Source organism: Kogia breviceps, chromosome 8, assembly GCF_026419965.1.
Source record: "Kogia breviceps isolate mKogBre1 chromosome 8, mKogBre1 haplotype 1, whole genome shotgun sequence".
Taxonomy (NCBI): Eukaryota; Metazoa; Chordata; class Mammalia; order Artiodactyla; family Physeteridae; genus Kogia; species Kogia breviceps.
In genome coordinates, this window is record NC_081317.1 from 28051870 (window position 1) to 28068895 (window position 17026).

Sequence of the window (17026 nt, forward strand, 5' to 3'; positions counted from 1 at the left end):
GGAGGCTCGGGGCGGCTCAACTCCTCCTACTGCGGCGGGTTGAGGGGAGGAGGGAGAGGGGGCGGACAGCCCAGTCAGTGAGGAGTCCACCACCTGCCCATGCCAGGCGCGTTAGGTGTCAGTCCTGACCTTTCGGTGCACTTTTGTTCCCTCAAGAGATCTTACCCCCAGTGTCAGCTGTGACATTAGTTAATTTCACCTCATTTCCATGCACACCTGCATACACTTCGTAAAAGTTCGTGTGTAGAATGCGAGTTTGTGTGACCATTGGGAAGGCAGTATGGATGCGTGCCTGTCATGCTTTGCATTTAACTCGTGGACGTGTTTGCCGGGGTTAATTTTTACTCGGGTGATTTCCATGTAGCTAAAGACCAGTGAGCCTTCACATTTCTTTACTAAGTGCATTCTCTCTCCCTGTCGCCACCTCCAGCATGGCCTTGTTAGAGAGAGTATTTCTTAGTTGCTCAGAGGAATGGGGGCACTGCACTAGATAATGGAAATTCAAATTTAAACAAACAAATCAGCAGACTTCTGATCTTGTCTTCTTATTCTTGATATTGGTCCCAGAGTAACCACTTTCAACATTTTCAGCGGTTTCTTCTAATGCTTGTTTCCCCTTTTTCTGAATTATATACACTTTCTGGTGCTTCTTGATATTTTCAGTTACAGATAGTACCTGTTGCTTGGAAATTGAGGATAGAGGTCTGTTAACATACCATTCACCCAAAGTACACTTCCTTTCCCTCATCTGATAAATCACATTAAAATAGTTAAAATTTACACTATATTGATGTTTATGCCTTTATCACTAATTACATTACCTTCTTACACACATAACTACACACACAACACATAACTAAACCCAATTACACAATAATTACATTCATGCACACACTGAAGTGATATTGCTTATACTGTTAAGGCTAGGGAATTATCAGAGGGCTCTCATCTGTGGCTGTATTGGTTGTGACTTTGCAAAGACTTCTGAATCATCTGTTGAGAGAAAGGGAGGCTTTGTACAGAGTTAGTAATTCCAGAGGTAGTGAGTCAGTTTTTCAAGTTGACGGGCCGCGTCCATATCTAACCAAGCAAGACAAAAAAACATCATCTGTGCCTGGACTGGATCTTTAAGTTTATTTTCTTAGACTTTTTCTCCTTAGAATTCATAATTCATACCCTCATTCAACCCGTATTAATTAAACTCCTATATGCTTCAGGCACTTTTACAAAAACTGGGGTGCAGAGGTGAACAAAAGACAAAGTTTGTGTCCTCTTGGAACTTCCACATTAGGGGAAACAGGTAAACAAATGAAGGAAAAATATGTTAGGGATTAATAAATACAACGAGGAAAACCAAGTAGGATATGGAGAATAGAAAGTGCTGGAGCAAGGTAGCAGAGACTGCTAGCTATTTCCCAATAGCCATTCTTCTCCCACCCCACCTTTTTTGAAAATTAGCAATAGAACCCTTGCGGCTTGGTGCAGCCATGTGACTAAGTCCTGGCCGGTGGGATGTGTGAACGCATTTATGACCTACTCGAAGTGGTCTTAAAGCAGTTTAGGTTGTTGCCCTCTTTCTTTCTTATTTCTGCCTGCTGGAATGTGGATGTAATGGCTTGAGTTCTTGGACTATGAGGTAGAAACCACATGCTGGGGATGGCAGAACAAGAGAGAAGCAGCCTAGGTTCTGACACCATGGAACACCATACTAGGAGCCCTGTATGAACTCCTTTTTTACCTTGAGAAATCATTGTCTAGTGGCTTAAACCTATTATCTTAATGAAAAGGAGAGTAACTATTTTCTTTCTCGTTTTCATTTGTTTCTATTATTTTCATTATACCTATCACTTATTAATCACCAAATTCTTTGCCAAAAGAATAAATTTCCTCTCAGTATGATTAAACCCACTAATCAGCTTGTCAGTTTCATCTTCTGGCATTGTCTTTTGGGTGCCTTTTGTTTTCTTGCTCCCCTGGGGACTAATTGTTCTCTGAGATAGCATGGTAGTCATTCTGGGATCTCCTCTCACTGATATCCTGGGGGTCTCATTTGCCTTGTGTTGGACCTCCTGTTGCCAGGATTTTATAGCTTTTTGGGTTTTTTTGGTTTTTTTTACTCCTACATTTTGGAGAGGGTGCGTGGGAGTTAAACTTTGGAGACTTGCATCTCTCAAAGTGTTTTGTTCTGTCAACCCTCTTGATTCATATGTTGGTTGGGTATATAACCCACATTCTACATTGGAAATAATTTCTCCTCATATTTTCAAAGGCAATTCTCCAGTGTATTATCGCTGCTAGTAAGAAATTCATAGCGTTCTGATTCCTAATTCTTTGTATGTGACTTGTTGTTCTTTCTCTTTTTGGAATCTTTTATGTTCCTTTCGTTTTCCCTGGGGTTCTGAAATTTCACAATTACATGCCTTGGAGTAGGCATTGTTTCCATCCATTGTTCCTCACTCAGTGTCCCCTCTTAATCTGGGCACTCTTCAATCCTGAAAAGTGTTTGTGTTTCTTGGCGTTTTTTCCTTCTCTTGTCAATTTCTGGAACTTCTGTTTTTCAAACATTCTGCCTCCACTTGATCTTCTCACTTTCTTTTTCTACTATTTTACATCTCTACTTTTTGGACGTAGGTTTTTTTGGGGTTAAGTACCACAATTTTATCTTCTAACTTATCTACTGAATTTTAAACTCCTACTTTCACAGTATTTATTTACAAGAGCTCTTTTTTTATCCCTTCCCCAGAATATTTTTAGTGTTATTTTTAAAAATAACATTCTCTTTTTTTTTCATGGGTTAAATATTTCTATACCTGTGGACATTAATTACAGGTATTTATTTTAGTCATTGCTTTAGGTCTTTTTCCTGCGTTATTTCTTTTTCTTTCAAGTTTTATTATATTTTCTCTCGTTTGATTCCTTTTCTCCCTTGTTACTGGGGTTTTTCCTATAATATTTTTTATGCTTGTGATCCTTGATTATCAGTTCATATTTTGGAGAGAGACAAAAAAAAAAAAATTGAAAGCTCTTTGAGTACCTAAAGGGGTGGCTGTCAAACAGTGGGCTTCACTGTAGGGTTTTCTGGCTGGGCTGTTTCATCACTGGGGAAATTGCCCCGTTTGCTACCATGTATAAGTCATTTCTCTTAGTTACCCCTCTGAGGAAACTTCCCGGGTTCCATCTGTAAGTTATAAGCCTTACTGCCAGTTTCCTATGACTGAGGAGGGTAGAATACTGAATATCTCAGTGTTTGGTTGGTAGTCATTCACAGAATTTGTTTAAGACTAGTTTTGACACTTGCTGCTGTATCTGGTATTCCTGAATGTGGTTCAACCTTTCAAGAATGTATTAAATAGGATAGGCTAAAGTGCTGTAACAAATAGACACCAAAATGTATGTCTCAAACACAGTAGGATTTTATTTCTTGTTCTGTAAGAGCTAAAATGGGTTTTCCTAATTGGCAAGCAGCTCTTCTGTATGTGGTGAATTAAGGACCCAGGCTTCTCGAGCCTGTGGCTCTGCCGTCCTTAGAGCCCCACCAGCAACTGCACCTAGTGGGCAGAAAGGGAGAGAGAATTGACAAGGGGAAAGTACTTAGCAGATAGTGAAAAGTAAAACGCATGACTGTAACTTAGAGAGGGAAGACGTTGCTAAGTGCTGAGACAATTTCCTACTCCGTTTCTCACAGGTTTTAATTATCCGCCAAACGCTGTGAGTTAAGCTTTATCTCCAAGTGAGAAAGGTGAATTTCTGAGAGAGAAGTAATTTTCTCAGGTTCACTGCTGCTCAGTGGCACAGCCAGGGTTTAAAGCCAGATTTTAAAACCAGTTCAGTTTACCATTATTTTAAATCAGTTGAGTAATCAATTCACTTTTTTGTTGTTTTTTTTTTTTTTAACATCTTTATTGGAGTATAACTGCTTTACAATAGTGTGTTAGTTTCTCCTTTACAACAAAGTGAATCAGTTATACTCAATTCACTTTTTAATCTCTTTTAGCTTTACTTGACCATCATGGAATGCTTTTACAGAGTCTTGATAATTTTTTATGCTTTATTTATTCTCAACATTGTATTGAGGGCCAGAGCATTAATGCAAGGCAAGGGGCTGACAGGCTGTGTCCAAACCCATGGGGCCTGCTGTCTCTTTCGCCCCTTGTTAGCTCCTTCAGGACATTGCCTAGGATTTTCCCGTACACACTTTATGATTGAACCTCACGTGTCCCTCTGTCTCTAATGAAGGTTGACAGACACATGGTTTATAGCAAATCAACACTACACAGATTAAAATTCCTTCAGAAAATCATTCTGTGCTGTCTTTGCAAGATAGCTTAACGACATTAGTTGAAGTAGTCTTCCTATTCAAGGTGACTTTCTTCTTATATAGACACTGGATATTAAAAAATACAGTTCCCAATTTTCCCACTCTCTTGGAGTCATTGGAAGTTCGCACTCAGCACAAAACAAACATTGAAAATAGTTAGAGAAAAGTCATAATTTTACAGGCTGCCTTAGTGTAAATTCTATTTCAAAGTCTATTTCATTGAATAACGGTCCTGAGCCTGGGAGTGTTCTGGAATGAGACCTCTTGGTAGATTCATGTGACTAGAGTCTCGTTGTGATTACCTCTTCAGTGAGAGCTAGGCCCTCATTTGGTTGGTTAATTCTTTCCTCATTCCTGTCTCGCTGACCTTCTCGTTCTTAAGAGGTTCTAATAAACACTGACTGTTCTCAAATCATATATCTTATTCCTCTCTGTTTCAGAGAACATCAATGATACCTATTTTGCAGACAAGAGAATATCAGATTCTAATGTGCCTGATATCATGTAGGAGCTGTCGTGTATATTAATGTCTTTTACTTAATATTTTCTTTCTTATTCTCTTTCATTTCACTTTGTAAAGTTCATATTTCCATTTTACAGATTAAAACAAAAACAGCAACCAAGAAGCTCAGAGAGACTAAGAGACAAAGGTAACAAAGTAAGTTGCTCACATATGGTTCATTCATTTTAATACTCCCCAATAATCCAGTGTTTGAGTATACTGTTGGGCTGTATGTGCGGGTTCTGCTTTAGCGGGTTCTGCACCTGCGGATCAAAAACGTTAAAAAAAAATTCCATACACTTCAAAGAGGAAAAAACTTGAATTTGCTGCCCACAGGCTACTATTTACATGGCATTTACATTCTATGTACAACTATTTCCGTCGCATTTGCATTGTAGTAGGTATTATAAGTATTCTAGAGATGATGAAGTATAAGGAGGATGTGCATAGATTGTATGCAGATACTACACTGTTCTCTATAAGGGACTTGATCATGGCAGATTTGGGTATCTGCTGGGGTCTTGGAACCAATCCCCTGAAATACCAAGGGACATTTGTACTATTACTTTGTTATTTCTTCCCTATTGATTTTTAAGTGTTTCCATATTTTTATTTTATAAATAATGTTTCAGTGAGTAACTGGTACATGGGAGTAGCTGGCAGGTAAACATGGTCCCCTAACAGTTTATTGTGTAAGACTTTTAAATACAAAGGCATCACCGGCACTTGGTGATCTTACATTAGTCAAGACCAATCTCCAGTTAATACTTGAAAATGTAGATCCTATGTGTGGAGCATGGCAATTATTGTTTCTGCTTCTTTCCTACTGCGTTATCAGTATAGGTCACTAGGAATTCTATATGACCCTGACCCTGTATAATGGGTGTATAAGACCGTTCTTATAACAAGAATCTGTTAGAATTTTTGTTTCTGTTAGATTAATATGCTATATTGTTGTTTTCCAGTTTACTTACAGCCAGAGAATTTAATGTATTTGAGTAATTTCATACCAATATTTCTGCATTTAGTAAGTTTTCAAACCAAAGCAGTCCTTTGCGTGAGAATTTACAAGCTGCTGCTCTTATGTCAAAAACTGAACCAAAGTGAACCCCGTTAGGCTACTTTCAGACCTTTTTAAAATTAAATTAAATTGAATTAAGTTAAATTCCATTTGTTTATTTATTTATTTATTTTTGGGCCGGGGCTTCCCCGACCACGGTTTGAACCGAGGCCCCCTGCAGTGGAAGTGCAGAGTCCTAACCACTGGACTGCCAGGAAATTCCTTCTCAGACCTCTTTCAGTAGTTTCATTTTGGTACCAGACTTTTTCATGAACTCAGAGAAATCGGTTTTTCATTTGCACTGTCAGTTTTTTTTACCTCAATGATGTTTTAACTCTGAACAAAATAATTTTATTTTTTGAACAGGTATTTTTCCCTGGGCTATTCTTCAGATATTGCATGTGTGCACGTGTGTGTCCGCCTTGATTAAGTCCTCAGTTGCATCGGTGAACCCTCAGATTCTCAGTGACTTTCTCTTTGCAAGAAGAACATGTTAGTGGACATAATTACGTCCACCTGTGTCACCTCTGCGACGTCCTCTGTCCCGGCCAGCTTTGTCGTGTTCCTGATCCAGGGGTGCGTCAGCAAATAGAAGCACCTGTAGTTCATCAGTGGAGTGAAGCCCATCATTCTACTGGCTCTCCAGTTCTGTCTAGGACACGGTAAGAATGCTGGTCTGCCGCTGCTTTATAAACCTCCAGTAGGGCTCTGGATGGAATGGATGAAAGGGGCCCTGGCCATCACCTGGAAATGTTCTAGCTAGTCCAAAGATGAATGAAAGAGAAAAAGGCAGACCCAGTTGTACACTTTCACGTGACCAAACATGGCCTTAAGCACACGGCTGATCTCAAGCCAGAGGAAATCCGTCCACACAGCCTGCAATTCATCCCACCACCACCTCATTCCCTAAGTGACAACTTTTCAAAAAACTGAGGTGGAAGACCCTTAGTCAAAACTCAAAACCTATGCCTCTGACATGTCTGATAGATTTTAGCCTTCAGAGTCAGGGTGTTCTTTGTCTTACTAGGAACTCATCTGTCCTTCAGATTCCTGCGGGCCAGGTAAGTGAGAGGCGACCGTGCTTCCTGCTTTTCAGGTTTCCCATAGATAGCTAATTCATAATTTATTGTTTGTGCAGTATGTTAGAAACATAAAATAACATAGCTGTAAGTACAAGCTACCAGGAGAGCTGAGAAGTGCCAAATCTAGTTTGAGAAGGCTGAGACACCCAACTGAAATAAAAACTAAAGTTGTCTGTAAGAAAATCCTAGTATGTCTGTGATGGTACTGAAGAAATTCTTCTAAGGTTACTAGCAGGCTATTTACTTGAGGTGACAATATTTACAATAAAGATAGATAGTACATTATTACCGTCTCATTACCTTATGGCAACACAACAATAGCTCCAGAGATGAGGATAAAAATATAAAACACAATAGAAAGAATCAGATTGTATATGTAGGCTTTTATTAGGGCAGACATTTCTATAATTTTAAATCTCATTAAAACAAACAGGTGACCTAACACAACATTGTAAATCAACTATACTGAAATTAAAAAAAAACCAAATCGATGACCAATTATCTTTATTAAACAGTGATCCAAAAAGAAGTAAAAATTAGTAAAATTAACTGTAAGTGAAGACACTGCAAGCACATAAACCAATGAGTTATCAATGTGCTTTAATACCAGGACCTAATAACATTATTTTCCAAGTAATTGATTAGTTATTAATGTAAAAAACATAAGTAACATAAATGACACAGATGATACTGTACTTTCTGTAGTAAAGAAATGTTTAATGGATTTTTTTATGGATCCCAATGGGTATTATGTAGAAAACCTTACTGAACAAAAACTTTTATAATCTCAGAAAAACAGACATGATGAAAAGGTTGATAATTTATGCATATAATTTAACGATGCTATCACAGGTATGGAAATGTAACAATCAAGTGTATGTAAGAAAATGGTATAAAAGCAGAGGGTTGTCAAAATAGAGAACAAGAGATATTCTGAAACAAATGAAAAATCAAGATACTGTAGTAATGGCCACTATTTTTAATGTGTGACAGGTACTGAAATATCAAGGGGAAAATGAACAGACTGTTTCCTGAAGTGGTGGTGACAGTGGCTAGAGAGTAGCTTTTAAGAAATGCAAGGGACATAGCAAATTAGCTTACCACCTCCTCCAAATAAAAGTGAGAATCTCTTGGAAGAATTTAAGCACCGTTAACAGACACGTCTTATGGCAGTTCATGCAATGCTTTGTATTTCCACGGAAAACTATTTCAATGGTGAATATGACGTAGGAATCAGAAGCATATTTTGCTGAGACACTAGGTAATTGACACTTTCCCGAACTGAAAAAAAATTCATAAGAAGGTATATAAAGTTGTTGACTAAATGAAATATGTTCTAAGAATAACTCGTACCTAGTGAAATAGCCTACCAGCTGCCACAACTCTGGGATCCTCATGAGACTGGTGTCTCCCAGCTGCTCGGCTATCCGCACTCTCGTTCCACCAAAGAACATGAACTGCAGAAATAAATAAACCAGAAATACACTGTAAAGACTGTGGCATTCCTCAAATAAGAAAGAAAGAAACATTAATCAGAAACTAAAAGTCCTATTCTTTAAATCAAAATAGTGATTATCAAAAAGGTAGCACTAAGTATGTTAGTGATAAGATTTCAGAGGAGTCAAAGATTTGGGAGAGAAATTTATAAATTAATTAGTCAAACTGGTTTTATAGAAGAAGAAACAGAAGGATTTTACTTTATGTTGAAAAAGCAAGATTATCAAAAAACTATGCTCCCTACTGAATATTTGGCTGATGCAAAGAAGAAATTTGAACGTAGCTGAAATTTAACCACCCAGGGAAAACCTTTATTAATATTTATTGTATTTCTTTTTTTTTTTTTTTTTTTTTTTGCGGTACGCGGGCCTCTCACTGTTGTGGCCTCTCCCATTGTGGAGCACAGGCTCCGGACACGCAGGCTCAGCGGCCATGGCTCACGGGCCCAGCCGGTCCGCGGCATGTGGGATCTTCCCGGACCGGGGCACGAACCCGTGTCCCCAGCACCGGCAGGCGGACTCTCAACCAATGTGCCACCAGGGAAGCCCTATTGTATTTCTTTTAAAAGATGAGAAATATAAAATTAGGGTCTTGCTGTATATTATACTTTGTAATTGATTTTAAAAAGTCAGCAATGAGAAGTTTCTATGACAATGCTATTAATTTTTTTTTTCTTTTTCTTACGTGGGCCTCTCACTGTTGTGGCCTCTCCCATTGCGGAGCACAGGCTCTGGGCGCACAGACTCTGTGGCCATGGCTCACGGGCCCAGCCGCTCCGCAGCATGTGGGATCTTCCCGGACGGGGGCACGAACCCGTGTCCCCAGCACCGGCAGGCGGACTCTCAACCACTGCGCCACCAGGGAAGCCCTATTGTATTTCTTTTAAAAGATGAGAAATATAAAATTAGGGTCTTGCTGTATATTATACTTTGTAATTGATTTTAAAAAGTCAGCAATGAGAAGTTTCTATGACAATGCTATTAATTTTTTTTTTCTTTTTCTTACGTGGGCCTCTCACTGTTGTGGCCTCTCCCATTGCGGAGCACAGGCTCTGGGCGCACAGACTCTGTGGCCATGGCTCACGGGCCCAGCCGCTCCGCAGCATGTGGGATCTTCCCGGACTGGGGCACGAACCCATGTCCCCTGCATTGGCAGGTGGACACTCAACCACTGCGCCACCAGGGAAGCCCAACAATGCTATTAATTTTTAACATGTGAATTCTGCCCCATAGATATAACAACTTTTTATACCAGCCCCTTATTGTTGCTTATTTATATCATTCAAAAGAGTGTGGTATTCTACAAAATACCGAAATAAATGTTCTTTTACTTAATTATTTAAAAATTTAAAAATAATTATAATGTAGTACATGTTGGCTGTATAGCTTTTGGAAAATGCAAATAAATAAAAAGAGAAAGCAGGAATAGTGTCTAATCCTACCACCCAGAATTCACCACTTTGCTATTTTGGTGTATCTTTTCCATATTTATGTATATATGTATGTATTTTTACATATTTATAGACACACAGCATATATGTTATGCTTATATGAGATGCATGATATATATGATGTCTATGTGTGTCTGTGTATTACAAGTATATTATATACATAGGGTCATACTACATTGTTTCTGAAGTTTCCTTATTGTAAACAATGCTGACAAAAACTTCCTTAGAGCAGCACCTATCATGTATATTTATAAAAATAACAATGTCAAAGACAAATGACTACTTACATGTATTGGGTGCTTCCTATGTGCTAGGCCTGGCTCTAAGCGTTCTGCATGTGTTAACTCATTGAGTCTTCACAAGAATCCTAGGTGGTGGGTTATGATTATCATTATTTTATCAGTGAGCAATGTAAGGCACAGAAAGCTTAGGTAACTCACTCCAAGTCACAAAGTTAGTAAGCGGTGGAGCTGGGATTCAAACCCAGGCAGTCTGGATCTCATTATTTCCTCAGTGTAAACTCCTAAAATTTAAATTGAGAGAACCAAAGGGAATATCTTATATAGGTACAGTGTACGTACTAGAAGTTGTCCAGAAATGATGCACTGATTTATACTCAGCATATGACTATTCCCTTTTCTCCACTGAGAATGAATTTAAGATTAAAAAATGTGCCTACTCATTTTCAGTTTTTTCTTATAAAAGTTATATATGTTCATTATAAAAATTAAAATACCACTTAAAAATTATTTTCATCATTCAAGTGACCACTATATATTTTATATCCTTTCAAATTTCCTTCCTGTGTAACTGAACACATCTATTCAACTGTGCATATTTCCTAGAGTATCGGCAAAAATAATTTTAAAATTAAGGCTTTTCATTTATATTGCTGAATTTTGTGGTGGGGAATTATTAAGCCAGCATATGCTACACAGTAGGGGTACTTATTTTTTCCCAGCTTCTCTGGTACTATATCTATGTCTTTATTTGGTGAAAATGGCATCTCCTTATAGTTTTATTTAATCTACGTCTTTCTAAATATATATTTAGTAGTCATCTGTCCATCTACCTTTGCATATGTTTTTACATTTTTTTGCTTTCTTTTTTTTTTTTTGCGGTACGCGAGCCTCTCACTGTTGTGGCCTCTCCCGTTGTGGAGCACAGGCTCCGGACGCGCAGGCTCAGCGGCCATGGCTCACGGGCCTAGCTGCTCTGCGGCATGTGGGATCTTCCCGGACCTGGGCACGAACCCGTGTCCGCTGCATCGGCAGGCGGACTCTCAACCACTGGGCCACCAGGGAAGCCCTCTTTTTGCTTTTGAATTTCATTTCTGGTGTCTCGGGGCATGCAGAAAGATTGATGAGGCTTTTTATAAAAAAATTCATCACTTGATTTTTTTTGCCTTCCTTGTTTTCATTTGTTTTTTGGTTTAGAAATATAGTTCTCATCCATATTATTTTTAAAAAGCATCTAGGGGGACCTCCCTTGTGGTCCAGTGATAAAGAATTCACCTTCCAATGCAGGGGACGCAGGTTCGATCCCTAGTCAGGGAATTAAGATCCCACATGCCGTGGGGCAACTAAGCCCGCGCATCACTACTGAGCTTGCACGCCTCAACGAGAGAGCCCGCGTGCCGCAAACTACAGAGCCCACACGCCCTGGAGCCCTCACACCACAACTAGAGAGAGAAAACCTGTGCTCCACAACTAGAGAGAAGCCCGCGCACTGCAACGAAGGGCCCGCGTGCCGCAGCTAAGACCTGATACAGCCAAAAAAGAAAAAAGCATCTATATTTTATTTTAGTAATTTTATGACTTTTCTTCTACATTGAAATCTATAATCCATTTGAATTTTATTTTAGCATGTGGTATGAGATAGATATCTAATAATTTTCATAATTTTTCTCCTCTTCATATATTTTCTGGCTTGAAAATATTTTTTTCTGTATATTCGGATTCTTTTCTTAGGATATATTACTAGAAGTTAAATTTCTGGGTAAAGATCAGATGCTCAGTTTTGAATATGTTAGGTTTGAGATGTCCACTGGACATTCAAGGAAGGAAGTTGAGGAGGCAGATGGAAATAATGAATTAGCTATTCTTGGTCATTTATCCTTCCAGATGAACTATACAGGCATTTTCTAAAGTTTGCCACAAAAAACTCCGTGAAATTCAGATTGCAGTAACTTTCAAAGTTAACATTGAAAGCCTCAAATGGGTGTTTATTAAGTAAAGATATGCACTATATATCTGTCTGCCATATGTTACTCTCAGTGGAGTGTTAGGAAGTCATTAATCATGCATCTGCATTATTTCTAGAATATATACGAATATGAATATATATGTATACGCATATATACATTCACCTACATATATATGAATGACACAGGAATAGAAAGACCAAAATGTTAACAATATTGTTTCTAAGTAGTGGAAAATGGTTTTTTTTCCACCTTTGGTCATGGCCATGATATTTAGTCTCTGTAAAAATATGTATTACTTTTTCATTCAGAGACAAACACTCTATCCCAAGTAATGTTATTTTAAAAAATCAATAAAAATATATTTAGAGGAAAAAAAAGATGAAGAACAGATTTTTCTTAGGCTCCTTGCAGTTTTTTAATCTTAGAATTTTGATGTCTCATGGAAAACAGCAGTTCAACATTTCGAAGAGCCTTCGTAAGTGGTTAACATTCTAAATAAATATTACATAAAACAGGTATTTTCAACCCTTAAAATGACAAAAAAAACCTAAATATTTGGTAATAAAATTTAAATACATGGCATAATCAAAAACAGTGACCAAATACTGGAGGAACTTAGTAGGTCACCAGTACACTTTAAATTTCATAGAAGAAATGGACAACTATACCTCTGTTGAGTGCTCCATATTCTGTATGGAAAACTCCAACTAGTTTTGAGTAGCCTAGATCGACATGGGCATTAACCGCTCTTTTAAATGCGTCACCCCACAGAGCTGGCCCATCAGGTTTCATCTGAAAAGTTACCAGCTCGCAGACTCCTGGAATAGGGAGAAAATAATGACTTTATACAGGGTATTCAAGAAATTTCTCATCAGGTTAGCATGGTTCCAGTGGAAGGCTAATCTACATATCCAGATTTGGAGGATCAAACATAAAAGTGTTTACACATATTTATGATTTCTTTGCATTTCTTGCATTTTTTCCTAGCTTTTATGTTTAGAAAGTCTTTCTCTATGTTTAAGTGTGAGTTATTAAGCTTATCATAGAGAACAAAGAAAAAGGAAGCTATATTAAGCTATTATCAGCACGATTTTTAATCTGTAAAAGTCATTTAAACAAATATTGAGAATTTATGATAGGATTAGGATTTTTGAGCTGCCTGAGTCTAATTCTAGGTAAGACATGAATAAGAAACGTATTTTCTGATCTCATATATTTCCTTCTTCTTTACAATTCTGAGAGGAAACACTTTTTTGTTTGTATAATTTCCCCCTACAGGTTTCCATTTCTAACAGGAACAGCCAGCAAACAAAGGACCCAAAGTGATACGTGAAATTTTGAGGGGAAAAAAAATGAAGAAGGTGGTTTTATTGTTCCTAAATATCCAGGTAAACACTTGAACGTCAGTTTACCTTCTGGTCAGAAGTATGGAGCAGGTAGAAAAAAAGAAACTAGGGAACAAGTAGATTTGAGAAGTAAAAGGAAAAAAAGTACAAAGCAACTAAAGAATTATAAACAACATAGAGGCAGATAACCAAGATGTGACACTGTTCTAGGAGCCACTAAGTTCACATAGACAGTGCTGAAGGCTGAGGGGAGGTCCAGGTGGATAGGATCCAAATAAGACATTTCAAATCTCTTGTCATCTAAGATAACACTACGAAGTTAGGATTATGGGGGAAAGAAAACTTAAATTAGTTTATGCTTTTAAAAAGTCTGCCTTTTGTTTAAAATTAGGTTGAGGTAAATATTTCTCTTAAGTCAGTAAGAAAGTGAAATCAGCAAGAAGATAAATCTTTAATAATTATTTTCAAACTGAGAAATAAGAGGAAACCAAAACAGTTAAACTACAGTAATTCAGCTTACCAGTTTAAATTAATCCATTCCCCCCAGTTTTACAAGCAAAGATATACTTACTGTTTTTAGATTAACTGTGATTTGTGTAAAAAAAATACTCAGTTATGAGAAAATATCCTACATGTTCCTTACCTACCTGTACACGTGTTCTGTGTTCTAGATCGCCAACTTCTCAACCTCTCTTCCCACGTAAACTTTTCATATTCATACCTAAACTTTAACAGTTTTTCCAAATTGGAAAAAATTTCATTATTTAATGCTCATTGTTTTAATTGTAAGCAAAGAACTCAAATTCATTTTTATCTCTATAATCACAATATATTCTAATATAAAACAAAGGATTATTTTTTCCTACAGAACTTTAGTTTTTATAGCTTAAAATCTTCAGTATGTTCTTCATTAAAATTCAATGTAATTTAGAGAGGCAAACTTACCTTCTTGGGGTGGTTTTTCTAATTTGCACCATGGCACCAGATAAGTAATTTCACTCTCTTGTTTATCAGTAAGCCCCAAAATTGGAATGAGTAATTGTTCTCGCCATTCCTTATCATTGGCCAAGGCTTTCCCAACTTCAGTTTGATGAGCAAAATTGTCTATGGGAATAACAGGAGTAAGAAAAATAAAAATTTTTTATTTAAGATCACCTGTACACCTTTAACATATATAATATTGTATATCAACTATACATCAGTAACAAAATAAAATCACCTGTGCTACTTCTGGGTTTCATTCAATTTAGCAAATGTTTACGGAGGCCACATAAGGACAATATGTTATATCACTAGAGATACCAACATAAGTAGTTAGTTGCTCATGGTCTAAAAGGGGAGTGGCAATGCAAACAACCAATGATGTCATGTAGTAATGGGCTTTGTAGGTGCTACCATTTAGTAGGTAGTTGTGAGACTTAGGTAGGTTATTGAATCATTCTGTGCCTGTCTCTTACTCTGTGAAATAGGGATAATGATATAGTATCTACCTCCTGGGCTGTTGTGAGGATTAAAAGAATTGGTACGTGAAAGGAGCTTAGAACAATGTTTGGCACCAAGTGAGCACTCCATATATATTATTGATTCTTATTACGTGAGGCATTTAAGTTATAGTGTTAGTTTAGAGGAAGACTGTTTATTCGGTATTGCTGGTGGTGGGTAGTCAGGTCAAGGTACAACTGAATTAAATTTAACATAAATGAAATTAAGATTTGCTTTTTCAGCCTCTTTGAACAAACAGCTTCCAAAGAAACAGTGCTAATTCTCACTTACTGACACCCATTCTTTGTACCCAGTACTGTTTCTCTTCTGTTTGTTACCCAGACAGGCATATACATGTAATAACATATAGGCCTAGTACTATATTTATTATTAGGGCCTAAGGTTAATGGTAAAAGAGTTTTCTATGGTTTATGCTAGAGATAAGGAATAACGTCTATGTTAGAGCTTAAGTAAGTTATATCACGATCTTACTAGTAATTTTCTTAATGGGACATAATTCTCCTTGTTGCACATTAAAGCATAAATTGTGTTTTAATGGGGTTTGTCCTATTACAACAGGGAAATCCTCTAAACTATGGCCGTGTTAAATATAGAATGAGCACTTTTCACAATAAAGTATGGGATGAATATTAACTTTGGACACTATATTATGACTCTTAACTTGATGGCCAGACACTAAAGGAAATTACTAAAAGTTCTCTGGATATCATCAAGTCCTATGTGGCCTTCAGAAAGATTAGACACCGGAGTAGCAATCTCGGGATTCCTGTAACCTGTTCTGCGTTGTCCACTAAACCAGCAGTAAGTCAAACTTCAATATGGAGAGAATGCTAATTCCTTTGCCTTTACTTCCCGAGAGCAGCGTAATGATAGTAAATTCCCTGAAACCTTGGGGTACACAAACAAAAGCGGTTCCCTAAATTTAACAGATTATTCAATCTGAGTTAGGTGAGGCCTGGAAGTTAACTATTATCCCCATGAACCTCAACTAACCTCAACTAGAAATACTAAATTGTTTCTACTAAAATCCTGACATCCAGTTGCAGATTCAACAATAAGAAAAAATAACTCTCCCTTTTATGATCTCTAGCCACTTGGGCTCTTGCAATCAATGCTTTAAATTTTTCATAAATGATCTATACAATAAACCATTCTGTGTTCTTTCTGAGCATTAAAGGCTAGTTCACAATGTCATGATTTGAAATGTGAGATGTCACACTTTCCCAACGATGATACATAGGAATTGGGGCAAAAGTTGCTCGAGATACCAGTGGGAGGAGTAATCACTGAATTCAGTTTTTGTTGTTGTTGTATCTGTTGTTCCTCTCTTTAAAAGTTGAATTTAACCTTTATTTATAGGAACATAGACCCAAGAGGTAAGTGTCATGTAACATTTAAAAGAGTGAAAAATCTATACTGAATACTTAAGCTGGAAAAATCATACCATACTTCCAAATATGAAACACTTTATTGATCCTGCCTCCAAATTCTACACTCCAGAATCCAACCAATTCAGAGTGAGCTGTCTGAAGATGTATGTTTTTCTTAACATTTTCCAGAAACTCATTCATCTTTGAAGGTTTAATGCAGTAAGTACGAAACTCATAGACTGTTCCATCGTATTGTCTGGGGCCTGTAGCAAAAGATGAACACACCTGAAGAAACATAAGGTAAATTTAAGTATTTGGGGACCTTAAGGCTTATACTATCATGTTACAACCAAATCTGAATCGGCAAAGGAGGGACACTCATTAGACTCATACTCCATGTTCGTACCTCTATTGTCATCTCTCCTTAGAATTTGCTGAGATGTCAATAAAGATAAGTACTCTTAAGTGTGCTGAATATACAGCTTCTGCTTCCTAGCAGGGGTCCCTTAGACACCTTTTCATGAAAAGTTAATCATAAGAAGGCACTAGGGCCTTAATGAGAGTCCTTCATCCAAGAACTACAACTAGGATTCTAGTTAATTACAAATGGTTTACCTTATTTATCCAATATTCTATCTTTAGTCAATACTATATGTGTTAACAGTTATACATTTAAATGCACTTTATAAAAT

At 37.3% G+C, this 17026-nt stretch overlaps 1 protein-coding gene across 2 annotated transcripts; it reads right to left on the reverse strand.

The window, feature by feature from the left end:
- Positions 1-3391: 3391 nt before the first annotated feature.
- Positions 3392-16647, reverse strand: LOC131761384 (protein NipSnap homolog 3A-like). 2 transcript variants are annotated; one of them, XM_067041047.1, is made up of 5 exons: positions 16409-16647; positions 14407-14565; positions 12784-12933; positions 8316-8419; positions 3392-3548 (listed from the first exon to the last, which is right to left on the reverse strand). In XM_067041047.1, exons 1-4 carry the CDS (start codon positions 16629-16631, stop codon positions 8316-8318), a joined length of 636 nt encoding a protein of 211 aa, XP_066897148.1. In that variant the 5' UTR covers positions 16632-16647; the 3' UTR covers positions 3392-3548. The 2 variants fall into 2 exon arrangements, with proteins under 2 accessions (XP_066897148.1, XP_058928117.1); XM_059072134.2 differs by lacking the exon at positions 3392-3548 and adding an exon at positions 8088-8243 and having other exon boundaries at positions 8333-8419.
- Positions 16648-17026: the final 379 nt, after the last annotated feature.

Coding starts and splice junctions, on each gene's coding strand:
- LOC131761384 (XM_059072134.2), bottom strand. CDS start 16,631: ATGTTTCTTCAGGTGTGTTCATCTTTTGCTACAGGCCCCAGACAATAC. Junction 14,566..16,408: donor GTTTCATATTTGGAAGTATG/GTATGATTTTTC, acceptor TTATTCCCATAG/ACAATTTTGCTCATCAAACT. Junction 8,244..8,332: donor TCCCAGAGTTGTGGCAGCTG/GTAGGCTATTTC, acceptor ATTTTTTTTCAG/TTCGGGAAAGTGTCAATTAC.